The 14,262-nt window shown below is 49.0% G+C and overlaps 1 protein-coding gene across 2 annotated transcripts in view; it reads right to left on the reverse strand.

The window, feature by feature from the left end:
• LOC8081647 overlaps positions 1 to 14,262 on the reverse strand; it is a 52,763-nt gene that overhangs the window by 14,635 nt on the left and 23,866 nt on the right. For both annotated transcript variants that reach the window (XM_002453693.2, XM_021459756.1), the window contains exons 16-25: positions 13,900 to 13,990; positions 7,347 to 7,381; positions 6,200 to 6,275; positions 5,889 to 6,080; positions 5,598 to 5,780; positions 5,480 to 5,501; positions 5,276 to 5,393; positions 5,103 to 5,207; positions 4,704 to 5,012; positions 4,498 to 4,622 (exon numbers count right to left, since the gene is read on the reverse strand). In XM_002453693.2, the coding sequence (XP_002453738.2) occupies positions 4,498 to 4,622; positions 4,704 to 5,012; positions 5,103 to 5,207; positions 5,276 to 5,393; positions 5,480 to 5,501; positions 5,598 to 5,780; positions 5,889 to 6,080; positions 6,200 to 6,275; positions 7,347 to 7,381; positions 13,900 to 13,990 (1,256 nt within the window). The remainder of the gene's footprint in view (positions 1 to 4,497; positions 4,623 to 4,703; positions 5,013 to 5,102; positions 5,208 to 5,275; positions 5,394 to 5,479; positions 5,502 to 5,597; positions 5,781 to 5,888; positions 6,081 to 6,199; positions 6,276 to 7,346; positions 7,382 to 13,899; positions 13,991 to 14,262) is intronic.

Genomic DNA, 14,262 nt, shown 5'->3' on the forward strand with positions numbered 1-14,262 from the left:
TCGCCCACGTCGGCACCCTCCTTCGCCGCGCCAAGCCCTTCCCCACGTTCCTGGAAGCTCGTGAAGACCTCATTCTTGAGGAACTCACCATGACGGATCGTAGGGAAACTCCAGCAGCTGCCCTCGCCGCCTCCACTACTCCCGCCGCGACGCCTCCACCTTCTGCAGGTTCCGGCGGGGGTTCTAAGGCCCCCAACAACCGCCGTAGCAAGCGCGGTGGCGGCAACAAGGGGCAAGGCAACAGCAGCGCTTCAGGACAGGGCTCCCGGCCGCCTGCCGGCGGCGCACAGCAGCAGCACACTGCTGCCCAGCAACCTGGAGGAGGGCGCCCTTGGCCCAGCTTCTTCAACCCCTGGTCCGGCTCCATCCAAATGTGGCCGGGGGGTCCTCGTCCGCCCCTGGCGCCCATCCCGGTGCCTCCTCACCTCCAGGCGCAGCACCAGGCACAGCAGCACACGCAGCAACAGGCACAGCAGCAGGCCCTGCTCGCTCAGCAGCAGCAGCAGCAGGCACTTGTTGCTCCCCAGCAGCATGCTGCACCGTGGGTCGCTCCGGGGTTTTACAACCCCATGACCGGCCTGCCCTCCTGGGACTCGATGGATCTCGCTGCCTCCTTTAGCACGACCTCGCTGACGCCTCCTCCGTCCAACGAGTGGTACTTCGACTCAGGTGCTACTTCACATATGACATCTCAACCCTCCTCTCTTTCACATGTTCTTCTCCCGCGGTACCCTACTCCTTCATCTATTATTGTCGGTAATGACTCTCTTATTCCTGTCACTGCCACTGGTTCCACAGAGTTAGCCTCAAATTTACGTCGTAATAATGTCCTTGTGTCGCCACAAATTATTAAGAATCTAATCTTTGTTCGCCAGTTTACTCTCGACAATAATTGCTCTGTTGAGTTTGACCCCGCTGGTTGTTCTGTGAAGGTTCTTCCGTCTCGGAGAGAGATCGTCAGGTGTAATAGCTCCAGGCCCTTGTACCCGCTTCGCCTTCCACCAGCACTCTCCTTTGCCGCTCAGGGCTCCTCTCCACTGTGGCATCGGCGTCTTGGGCATCCTGGTCATGAGACCTTGTCAAAGCTTGCGTCTACGTCTAGTGTTTCTTCTCCTATTCAGGATTGTTCAGATTTATGTCATGCTTGTCAGCTAGGGCGTCATGTTCGTTTGCCCTTTCATGTGTCCACATCTCGTGCGACTAGCAAGTATGATCTCATTCATTGTGATTTATGGACCTCTCCAGTTGTTAGCATCTCTGGTTATAAATACTATTTGGTCATTCTTGATGATTGCACCCATTATTTGTGGACTTTTCCTTTACGACTTAAATTTGACACTTTCAGCACGCTCGCTCAATTCATTGCCCATGTCTCCACTCAGTTTGGCGCTCGCGTCAAAGCCGTTCAGTGCGACAACGGGAAAGAGTTTGACAACTCCAGCACCCGCCATTTTCTTCTCTCCCAGGGCATTCACCTCCGCATGTCCTGCCCCTACACCTCATCCCAGAATGGTAAAGCTGAACGCATTATTCGCTCCATCAATAATGTTGTTCGCTCCCTGCTCTTTCAGGTGTCCATGCCTCCCCAGTACTGGGTGGAGACCCTCTCCACGGCGACTGTTCTCCTCAACATATTGCCCACCAAAACTCTAGAGTTCTCCACGCCTCATCTTGCCTTATTTGGTAAGCCTGCCACATATGATCATCTGCGAGTTTTTGGTTGCAAATGTTACCCCAATATATCTGCCACCGCCATTCACAAGCTTGCTCCTAGGTCTGTCCTGTGTGTCTTCCTAGGCTATTCCGCTCATCATAAAGGGTACCGCTGCCTCGACCTCTCTTCCAACAGAGTCATCACCTCTCGGCACGTCATCTTCGATGAAACGGCCTTTCCCTTTGCTGAGCGCTATGGTTCTAGTACTCCAGCAGACCTCGAGTTTCTTACAGATACTACTGATGTCGTGCCTGCTCCTATTGGACCATCGCACAAGTCTTTGCCTGCAGGAAATTCGCCCAGCACCTCCGACGCCGTCGCTTGCGCCCCTGCCGGTCCATGTGAGGCTGTGCTTGGGGCGCCCTCTGAGGATGTTGATGCTGAGGACATCCTGACGCTCGCGCTCTACGTCCTCCTGCGCTGTGGGTGTCAGGACCATCTCCACCGACTTCCGCGCCATGCGCGGCCACCAGGAGCCCATCTGTGCCATGCGCGGCCCTGGAGCTGCCTGACGCCCTGCGTCATGGATCAGCTCCCCCTTCAACACCCCCCGAGGCGCCACGCGGGCCACCACCAGGATTCCCTCCTCTCCGGCCGGCTCGCTACTTCACGCACGTCTACGAGCGACGACCACGTGAGCCACTGACGGCTGCCCCGGCCATCTCTGCTGCACCGGTCGCCCCCGCCCCTGCTGCAGCAACTTCGCAGCCTCCTCCTGCACCGGTCGTCCCCGCCCCTGCTGCAGCAGCCTCGCTGCCCAAGGGTGCGGTTGCAGTCCCTCCGAGGACCAACCAGCACTACATGGCCACTCGATCGAAGAGCGGCTACAGGATGCCCTCTATCTACCACGCCGTGCCTCTCTCTCCGGTGCCGAAGACCTTCCGTAGCGCTCTTGCTGATCCCAATTGGCGAGCCGCTATGGAGGACGAACACAGTGCTCTTCTTCAGAATCACACCTGGGATCTTGTGCCTCGCCCTCCTCGGGCCAATGTTGTCACTGGGAAGTGGATCTTCAAGCACAAGCTTCAGTCTGATGGTTCCCTCGAGCGGTACAAGGCGCGTTGGGTTCTCCGTGGTTTTACCCAACGGCCTGGTGTGGACTTTGATGAGACCTTCAGTCCTGTGGTGAAGCCCGCTACTGTTCGCACGGTTCTCTCCCTAGCACTCACACGCCACTGGCCCATTCACCAGCTAGATGTGAAGAACGCCTTTCTTCATGGCAACCTGACTGAGACATTTTACTTCCAGCAGCCGTCCGGGTTCGAAGATTCAGCTCATCCGGATTTTGTATGCCTTCTGAAGAAGTCGCTCTATGGCCTGAAGCAGGCCCCGCCCCTCGTGCTTGGTACAGCCGGATGGCTTCCTACTTGCTGTCTATTGGGTTTGTTGAAGCCAAGTCAGACACCTCACTCTTCATCTACCAGCGCGGTTCCGACACAGCTTATCTGTTGCTCTATGTCGATGATATTGTCCTTACAGCCTCGTCCGCAGATTTTCTTCGGCGAATTATCTCAGCGCTTCAGCGGGAGTTCGCCATGAAAGATCTTGGTGAACTTCATCACTTCCTTGGTATGCATGTTCAGCGACGAGGCGATGGGCGGCTCCTTTCATAGCGACAGTACATGCTGGATATCTTAGATCGTGCCGGAATGACTGAGTGCAAGCCGTGCTCTACACCAGTTGACACCAACTCCAAGGTTGCTGCAGCTGAGGGGACCCCTGTGTCTGATGCAACAGACTTCCGCAGTCTTGCTGGAGCTCTTCAGTACTTGACATTCACTCGCCCAGACATTGCTTATGCTGTTCAGCAGATCTGCCTCCACATGCATGACCCTCGAGAGCCTCATCTTGCTGCTCTAAAGCGGATTCTTCGCTATGTTCAGGGCACACTTCATCTTGGTCTCCTGCTGCGACCGTCTACTTCGACTGATCTTGTTGTCTACACTGATGCTGATTGGGTTGGTTGTCCCGACACTCGCCGATCCACCTCAGGTTATGCAGTGTTCCTCGGTGACAATCTCGTTTCCTGGTCCTCCAAGCGTCAGAACACAGTTTCAAGGTCAAGTGCTGAAGCCGAGTATCGTGCAGTAGCGAATGGAGTTGCAGAGGCAACCTGGCTGCGTCAGCTTCTCTTGGAGCTACATGCCCCCCTTCGGCGCGCCACACTGGTGTACTGCGACAACATCAGTGCTGTCTACATGACCTCCAATCCGGTGCAACATCAGCGCACCAAGCACATCTACGAGTCCAGCATGTTCCTACTGCCCTGCAGTATGCTGATATCTTCACCAAGGGCCTGCCTGCCTCAGTGTTCACGGAGTTTAGGTCCAGTCTAAACGTGCAAAGTGGCTGACGTTTGGACTGCGGGGGAGTGTTAGCAATAGGCGCCCTAATGGGCTGTATGGGCTGGTGTGGTTAAGCACCGTAGGGATTAAGATAGATTGATAAGGCAAGGATCACCATTGATTGGGTGTTTCTATAAACCCTTAGGGATCCTTGCCTATATATGTACCCCTGTACCCCCTTGATCAATTATCTAATTCCGAGGCTAATTGCTCTCAAGAAGGGTGAGCAGAAGTAGAGTTAGCCAATCAGAGCCTCCCTGGGAGAGCGATCCCCCCTCTACTGCTGCTATTCCTATAGTGTCAATCTTTTTGGGACGGAGGGAGTAGTTCACTAAGTATCTAATCTTCGATATTAAGGAATTAGAATAAGGAAGGGAATAACATCTGATTTAATGTTCATGAGACAAAAAGCAAGTACATATGCAACCTGGAGCAAACCTTATATCCACAAAAGTTTTATCAGTGGAAAAGTCCGCAACACTGAAAATAAATTGCCTAGAGTTTGTGTCTGGACAAACTGTTAAAGTACTCTTATGATGAATGACACTTGAGTCTCTGCAATCCTGCCAAAAGGAACATACAGCATAAGGTTTAAAACACATGTTTTTGCAGCTAATTCCATATTTAAACAGTACTATACTTACCACAGAGAAAATAAACTGGTAAACTCCAGATTTGCTAAAGATAAGTGAATCTCCCCTCAATGGAAATACATACAGGCCATCTATATCATTATGTGATGAGGGCTTCACCCTTTTATGTATTAATTTTGCAGGACCATCTTTACTCATCAAATATCTAACCTCCATTACCATCTCCAGATCATCATCCTTCACAATATTCTTCTGGTCAGGAAGATTAGTGGAGCTAGGCTTATAATTTCCTGGCCGCAAAACAGCTATGATCTCATGTGGTTGTTGATAACCAGCCATGACATCTTCGTATGGTAGATCCTGTCAAAGTAGTAGGTACACGCAAAATGAAAACATCACGTAAACAAACGCAGTTTAAAGACATGAGCTCAAGTCTATTAAATCACTGACCCCTCCTAGTCCATGAATATTTCTTATAACTTCTATTGATGCAGGAGCCTTCTCCTTTCTCTTTTTCAGCATTTGATTCCAAGAACCATCATCCATTATTTTGCACTGCATGTATAGCAATTAAACAAACAGAAAATGCCCAGGCATTTGCATGCATTTTACAAAAATGTTACCTTTCCATCATCTATAATGCTGACAGGAAAGGACACTGACTCTTGGATATAGATATCGGGACTTGTGTCTTCAGCTTTACTAATATAGCATCCTTGCCCATCAGGGTACTCAATAGGCCTGAAATTTTACAAAACTTTATCTTTACAAAAAGAACAGGAAAAGGGAAGCAAATTGTTTACTATAATAAATGGGATAAAAAAGACCTGCATATAAGGCGGGCTTCACCTGTGAATAAGATGGCTACACATTAGAAATGGAAAATACACTAACCTCTTGGATAATTAGGATACAGGATTCACAGTAGAGCGTGAGTGAACTCACCACAAATGTCTCCTTGCAGTCCCTCAACGACAATGTACTCCAAAGTGGTACACAAAGAATTTTTCAGTGTATAGAAACTAGTTTTCACCTGCCCAATTGCTCCCTTAAGTATTTTAAGATGATCTCCTCTCCTCCACGTTTGCCCTCTTCTGCTAATTGACGTATGAACTCTAACGACTTCAACTGCAGGATCGTAATAAAAGATAAGAAATAATGCAGCTACTGGATTAATGCTTTGTTAGTTGAATAAGGACACAGTATGCACAATGGTATTGCATCCATAACCCTCACCATCAATGGATATTCCAAGTCGCTCCTTGCAACTTGGATTGATAATAAGGGTGGGTTCATCATCTCCACCATCCATTTCCGCATCATACTTTTCATGCATTTCCGTGATCCAATCATAATACTGTTTCTCGAACTGCTTATGACTTAGTAATTTTCCATCTTTACCATGTGCTTCAATATCAACCTCCTCAGCTAGTTAGCAAAAGATTTAGACCACAAATATTAGAATAACTAAAAGTGGATTTAGCAACTAAATGCACTGTTAGAAGGTGACTGGAGAAGTAAATCAGATAGGCCGATAAAAAACATACCTGAGCTACTGTTCAAGTAATTGCTACCCCAATTACGAAGTGCCTTCGTAAACGGATCGTGTTGTGCTAAGTCAGTCTGCAAATTTAACATAACCACAGTAAGTAACATAGCATTGTTGTGTGCTTATCTAAGGAACAAGTGCCTAGCTCATGGAATATGAGTCAATGTGGTAACTGTAGACTGCATACCATAAATAATTAAATATCAATGTAATACACATACATTCTGTCTCCTTTCTGAAACAGTAGTTCAGTGGAAATATTTCATTGTAGCAATTTGACACTTATAGACAGACAGCTGATTGGCTTTTTCCTTTTCACAAGACATCAAGCTCCACTTGGAACACATATTTATATTATATTGCTTGGTTCAAAGTTCAAACTACTTTTGCAAAATATGTAATTTTACCTCATGTAAAACATGTGATGTTCTACTCCAACATATGCAGTTAAATAAGTTCTGCTTTGACAAATAACTTTGTGAACATCAGGGTGGGTGTATGAAAGACAATGAGAATATTTGACTCAAATATTTAACACTGTAGAAAAAATAGGTTTTTACAGTGACAGCTTATTTTAGTATGCATGCACTGTTCTAAACAGTAAACACCTTCAAATTAGTGTGCCCATATATATATATATAGGAAAATTCCTTTCTATTCCTTTCTACATGTACGTGTAGTTACTCTCATCTTCAATAAACCACATTGTGTTTGTGTTCATACTTGTTTATCGGTTTGAGTATGTTTATATACTCATATTAAGATACTCTAGATCTTACCACGCAAAAAAATTTCAAAGGAATTCATATTTTTAATATATTACTAAAATGCCACTACTATATTATACACAATAAGTATAACCACATACTCTATATATGCATGTATACTTAACATACATATCACCCTAGATGGTCTAGTGTGATCATATATTTTGTCTATATACATTTCGTCCGGTCATATACACCTTAAATCTAGAGGCATAGACATGAGAGTAACTACACGCGCGTGTAGAAAAAACACGTCTTATATAGCCTAGCTCCAGTAAAGGCCAACAATTCTTTCGTACATCCTGGTAACATAGGAAATGAAAAGGAAAGTAGAAACAGTGTAACATAGCAGATAAGGACTGAAATATGGCAACTTACCTTTGACCGCGTTGGATAAAGCCCTGCATCTGTTTCTGCAAAAACAGATAAACCAAAAACAATAAATAATGCATGCAATTAAATAATAAAATTTGATAATTGTTTGGAAAAGATGGGTCACTAATAGTTTTCAGAAAAAAAGTAGACTGTTTAGAGAAAAAATCCTTTAAATTTTGTGGTTATACTTTCAAAACAGGTAGATATTACTTGTTCGATCCTAGATAATTAAGCCAGCTTTTAATGACCTTATGTTTGGTAGCGTTCAAACATATAACAAATGAGAATGACTGTCATTCCTTTTTAAGTTTATACTTGCCACCAAGATCTGCCTACTTGCACTTGCCCATTAATCCTGGTAGCAGCAGTGAGTGTTGACTTGACACAAAGCAAAACAGGCTAGGCCAGTGACACATAGCATCAAATTGTGTTGGCCAGTTGCCACTACGTCAATCTCCACGCTGAGCACAACACGCATATATAAAAGTGGCCATCAAGCTAATCGCGCAACCATGAGCAATGTTGATGCTGCAATGGCAAATGGCACTCAAACCAGAGTACCAACATGTTAAATCAATGTGCCATCCCTCCTACCATCTCTACATGTGGGTCACCAACTGAGTCGCTGTGCAATCTAACTTGTACCTACATAAGTTACTTCAATGCAGGCAAACACACCAGGCTCACCAGCACAGCTCTTAGTGGAACTTGAGACAATATGTCATGTACCTTATTGTTTAGCAGGAGGTACTTATTTAGTTAGAGATAACCAGCATGATAATGTTGTGGACTCGTTTGTGGGTCGCCAGTATAGGCGTCGGCCCAAACAGGGCACCTGCCCAGGTCGTGGCTAATAGGCCTAGTTGCTGGTTGTTTAGAAAAGGAAGGACAGGGAGGAGATTAGTAGATTGGTTTAGTTATGGAAGTGCACCTGTCTATAAAGGGGCACCTTAGTAGATTGTAATAGGTATCGAAGAAGGAATAAACCTCCCTGTTATCGGGGTGGGGTTTTACCCTTCGACGGTGGCGTCAGGCGATTCAGCCGCCGTCATCGGAGAAGTTCCCACCACCGAGATTCCTCGCTACCCTTTGCGTTCCAATTCTCAGTCTCATCTCTTCCTCCAATCTCCTCTGCGCTCACCTCACCGCCCATGCCGGAGACCTCTACGAGTGCATCGCCAACCATAGCCGGCACTCCCGATCCTGTGGAAGCCAAGCTTGATCGCATCTTGGGTCAGCTCACCACTATCACCAATCGCCTCAATTCCCATGACGCTCGGCTTGCGCGGATTGAATCGGGCAAGCCTGACGCCAGCAAGGGTGGGGCTGGAGGCGAGGACGCTACTCATGGCGGCGCAGCTTTCAACCGGGCCGACGGGGAAGATTCGCACGAAGACCGCGACCCCTACGGCGCGCACGAGACTGATCGCGACTGCGCCTGGGCTGAATTTCGCGAGCGGGCCCTGCGTGACCGTGCGCGCTACGATGTCCGCCGCGGGCCCGCGCGTTACGAGCCAGACTTCTACGATCGCGGAGGACGCGACTACGTCTCGCGCGGCGCCGCAGATCATCGCGAATTTCATTACGGAGATCGGGACTTCGACTGCGGCGGCTGGGAGTTCGACCGCAGAGGCGCAGACCGCGACTTCAACCGCAGGGGCCGCGACTTCGACCGCGGAGGCCGCGACTTCACCCACGGAGGCCACGACTTCCCTCGTCCAGGCCGCGACTTCGACTGCGGCCGCCGCTTGGATGGCCGCCGCGAACTTCACCGACCCCCCAAGATACCCTTCCCTTCCTTCAACGGGGAGTCTGATCCGTTGACATGGCTTAACAAGTGTGACAATTATTTCTGGGGTCATCTGGTGTCAGAGGATCTGAAGGTGTGGCAGGCGTCCCTGCGTCTGGAAGACACCGCTGCCGAGTGGTATTACCAGATGGAGCGCGATTTTGGGATGGTCTCTTGGCCGCGCTTCGTGGAGTTCATCAACCTTCGCTTCGGGCCACCCATTCGCTCCAACTCCGTTGGGGAGATCAAGGCTTTGATCCGCACCGGCACCGTGGAGGAGTATTCGCGACGCTTCCTCGCCCTGCTCTCGAGGTGTGATGACCTGTCCACACGCACGGCAATCGATCTTTATACAAGCGGTTTGGGACAGCCCCTGGCTTCCGATGTGGAAATCCAACACCCAGTCAATCTGCAGCAAGCTATGAGCCTAGCACGGAAGTACGAGCAGCGACAAATTGAGGCTTCTACTGTTAACAGTTCCGCAGCACCAAATTCTTCTACACGCCGTGCCACTGCTTCGTCCAGTGCTGCAGGTTCTGGTGCTACTCTGCAAGACAGCAAGCAGGAGGGGACGCGCTCTCGCTTTCACCGCCTGACACAAGCGGAGATGCAAGAGAAGCGACAGAACGGGCAATGCTACTTCTGTCCGGAGCCTTATTCCAAGGACCACAAGTGCGCCGCCAAGGGAGTTTTCCTCATGGAGCTTGCTGAGGGCGAGGATGACCCACTTGGCGACGAAGTCACCAATCTAGAGATATCCTTGCACGCTTTAACTGGCCTGGGTTCGGCTAACTCCATGATGCTACAGGTGGTGATTGGTGGTGTTCAGCTCAGAGCTTTGGTTGACACAGGCTCCACGCACAGTTTCATTCATTCTGAGGTGGCTGCTCGTTTGGGATTATCGATCACCAAGCGTGCTGGTCTGTCCGTGATGGTAGCCAACGGTGATCAAGTGCGCAGCCCAGGTGTATGCCTCGCCACGGACGTTCTCATCCAGGACTTACGCTTCTCCATTGACTGCTTTGCTCTCGACTTGGGTGGGTTCGATCTCGTCCTTGGTGTTCAGTGGCTGCGAACTTTGGGGCCCATTGTTTGGGACTTTGACGCCCTTTTGATGGCCTTTTGGTTTAATGGCCAACATCATCAATGGCGTGGCTTAGGCAGTCGGGGCATGACTGTCACTGCTGTAACAGGTCCCCACACTGTCTTGGAAGATTTCCTACTGTCCTACAAGGACGTCTTCGACGAGCCCCATGGATTGCCTCCAGTCCGCCGCCAGGACCACCGCATACACTTGTTGCCAGGCTCTCCTCCAGTGGCGGTACGGCCATATCGGTATCCACAACTGCTCAAAGACGAAATTGAGCGCCAGTGCGACAGTATGCTAACCCAAGGGATCATTCGGGAGTCGACCTCGCCTTTTTCCTCCCTGGTGCTCCTGGTTCGCAAGCAGGACGACACATGGCGTTTTTGTGTCGACTACCGGGCACTCAATGATTGCACTGTCAAGGACAAGTTTCCTATTCCGGTCGTGGATGAGCTTCTCGACGAGCTCAAGGGTGCCCGCTTTTTCACCAAGATTGATCTTCGTAGTGGGTATCATCAGGTACGTATGCACCCGGAGGATGTCGCCAAGACCGCGTTTTGGACGCACCGTGGCCACTTCGAGTTCTTGGTCATGCCATTCGGATTGACCAATGCACCGGCGACATTTCAGGCCTTAATGAATGATGTGTTGAAGTCCTTCCTTCGACGCTTTGTACTGGTTTTCTTTGATGATATATTGATCTTCAGTCCCACGTGAGCTGAACATTTACAACATGTTCGAACTGTGCTGCAGCAACTCCGTGATCACCACCTCTTCGCCAAGCGTTCTAAGTGTTTCTTCGGTGAGCCATCGGTCGCCTACCTTGGCCATATCATATCGGCTGATGGGGTCTCCATGGACAGCGACAAGGTGGCTGCGGTGGAGGCTTGGCCACGTCCCCGTTCAGCACAGGCTCTTCGTGGTTTTCTGGGACTTACCGGCTACGATCGCAAATTCATTGCCGGTTATGGTGGTGTGGCTGCGCCATTAACAGCCCTACTCAAGCGGGAGGCATTTTCTTGGTCCAATGAGGCAGAGGCAGCCTTTCTCCAACTCAAGGAGGCGCTGGTGTCGGCTCCACTGCTGCAGCTTCCAGATTTCAGCAAGCGTTTTATTGTTGACTGTGATGCTTCAGGAGCCGGATTTGGTGCAGTGCTTCATCAGGGCGATGGCGCAGTGGCTTATTTCAGTCGAGCAGTGGCAGCGCATCATGCTAAGCTACCAGCTTATGAGAGGGAGCTCATCGGATTGGTCAAAGCCGTACGTCATTGGCGCCCATATTTATGGGGTCGTTCCTTCACAGTCCGTACAAACCATTGGAGTCTTAAGTACATCCTTGATCAGCGCCTTACGACGATTCCGCAGCACACGTGGGTGACTAAGCTCTTTGGTTATGATCTCACAGTGGAGTACCGTCCAGGGAAGCTTAACACAGTGGCGGATGCTCTGTCCTGACGTGACTCCGACATGCCTGCTGTTCGTGCAGTTTCAGCCCCAACTTTCGCACTCTATGATGACCTGCGGGTGGAGCAATTGAGTGATCCACAGGCTCAGGAGTTGCGGGTGCAATTGACAGCGGGTACAGCGCCCATTGGATGACATTGGTGGACGACATGTAGTTCAGGGGGCGTCTTTTTGTCCCTGATGCCTCATTGCTTTGGCCACGTTTGCTGCAGGAGGCGCATGGCAGCCATGAGGGTGCTCAGAAAACTCTTCATCGGTTTCGGGCATCCTTCTACAATGCTCATGCTCATTGCTTGGTCCGAGAATATGTTCGGGGTTGTGCTATTTGTCAAAGGAACAAGACAGAGCATCTACATCCGGCTGGGTTGCTGCAACCTTTGCCCATTCCAGACCATGTGTGGCAAGACATTGCCATGGATTTCGTGGAGGGATTTCCTCGGGTTGGCGGAAAGTCAGTAATTCTTACTGTGGTCGATCGTTTTTCCAAGATGGCTCATTTTATTGCCTTAAGTCATCCATATTCAGCAAGCTCGGTAGCTCGTGGCTTCTTCGACAATATTGTGCGCCTTCACGGGTTTCCCTATTCCATTGTGAGTGACCGTGACACAGTGTTTACCAGCAATTTTTGGGAAGAGCTCTTCAAATTGGCCAATGTCCGGTTACTCCGCAGTTCGGCATTTCATCCACAAACTGATGGACAGTCTGAGGTGACTAACCGCATTATCGTGTTGTACTTGCGCTGTTTAGCTGGTGATCGACCGCGTTCTTGACTTCAGTGGTTATCTTGGGCAGAGTTTTGTTATAATACTTCATTCCAGTCTGCTCTCCGTACCACTCCCTTCGAAGTTGTCTATGGCAGGCCACCACCGCCTCTGTTGTCTTATATTCCTGGATCTTCTAGAGTGGCGGCAGTGGATCAGCAGCTTCGTGATCGAGATGTCTTCTTGGCTGAGATACGCGAAAGGCTGCAGTTAGCTCAGGATGTGATGAAAGATCATCAAGACCAGAAGCGCCGGTCAGTTGAGTTTGAAGTAGGTGATTGGGTCTGGTTGCGCCTCCATCACCGCAATGCTGTGGGCATCACTACTGCTACATCATCCAAGCTTGGGCCTCGCTTCTTTGGACCATATCAAGTGATTGAGCGCATTGGAACAGTGGCTTATCGCCTGCAGCTTCCTCCTAAGGCACGCATTCATGACGTGTTCCATGTTGCTCTCTTGAAGAAATTTGTGGGGGCCCACTGTTTTGGTTCCATTACCTTCCATCCTTCATGGCCGGGTGGTTCCTACTCCAACTGCTGTACTCCGCATCAACCGGGGCAGCTGGCAGGTTTTGGTTCACTGGGCTGGCCGTACTTCTGCTGATGCTACTTGGGAGGCTGTAGAAGATTTCAAAGATCGCTATCCTGAGTTTCCGCTCGCGGACGAGCTGTTTGTCCGGGAGGGGGGAAATGTTGTGGACTCGTTTGTGGGTCGCCAGTATAGGCGTCGGCCCAAACAGGGCACCTGCCCAGGTCGTGGCTAATAGGCCTAGTTGCTGGTTGTTTAGAAAAGGAAGGACAGGGAGGAGATTAGTAGATTGGCTTAGTTATGGAAGTGCACCTGTCTATAAAGGGGCACCTTAGTAGATTGTAATAGGTATCGAAGAAGGAATAAACCTCCCTGTTATCGGGGTGGGGTTTTACCCTTCGACGGTGGCGTCAGGCGATTCAGCCGCCGTCATCGGAGAAGTTCCCACCACCGAGATTCCTCGCTACCCTCTGCGTTCAAATTCTCAGTCTCATCTCTTCCTCCAATCTCCTCTGTGCTCACCTCACCGCCCACGCCGTATCAGATAATTGTAACTACTATGAGCGTGAGGTTCATCATGATCTTAAAACAATAATATCCATACTGCCAAAAAACTGCCACGTTGGGTCTACTAAAACAAGCATGCAACAACATAACATGGGAATCTACCAAAAACAGCTTTCCAGCATGGGAGGTAAGTTTGTTGATTGCAAAAATACAAGTACTTAAATATATAAAACCAAACAATAAACATTGAAGGTCATGTGTAGTTAAACACAAGTTTGTAAATATCCAATACAATTTTTCCTGATTTTTCAGCTAAAACTGGTTGCGAGTGAAAACCAATTTCAAAAACTATCCAAGTACCACCTCACCTCAGGAAACTTTTTGGTCTGGTAACAAGTAGAAGCAGTATCTTGAGCTTACCTACAAAGCATTTCACCCTCTTGCAGCATCGCCTAAAAAACTCAGCCTTTTGGCCTTTTTTTTGTTTAGGTACCATGAATGGAAGAGAACCCTACAGTGAATAAATGATGATGTCAAGAGATTGATGAAAAAGAAAAATGATGTACTCTTACGCAAAAGTAATCTGGTTTGAGGGGCTCTGAGTTTCATCTGCAATAAGTCTGCCAACATCCGCACAAAATAATTTCTCCGAACATAAAAGAGGAATTATTTGACTAAATTGGTATGTATTGTGCTGGAAATATAATGTAGTCAGTTTTCAGTATAGGGAGTTTAGCATTATCATGTTAACAATTTCCTCCCACTAGTAATTTTCCCAAGATG

Source organism: Sorghum bicolor, chromosome 4, assembly GCF_000003195.3.
Source record: "Sorghum bicolor cultivar BTx623 chromosome 4, Sorghum_bicolor_NCBIv3, whole genome shotgun sequence".
Lineage (NCBI taxonomy): Eukaryota > Viridiplantae > Streptophyta > Magnoliopsida > Poales > Poaceae > Sorghum > Sorghum bicolor.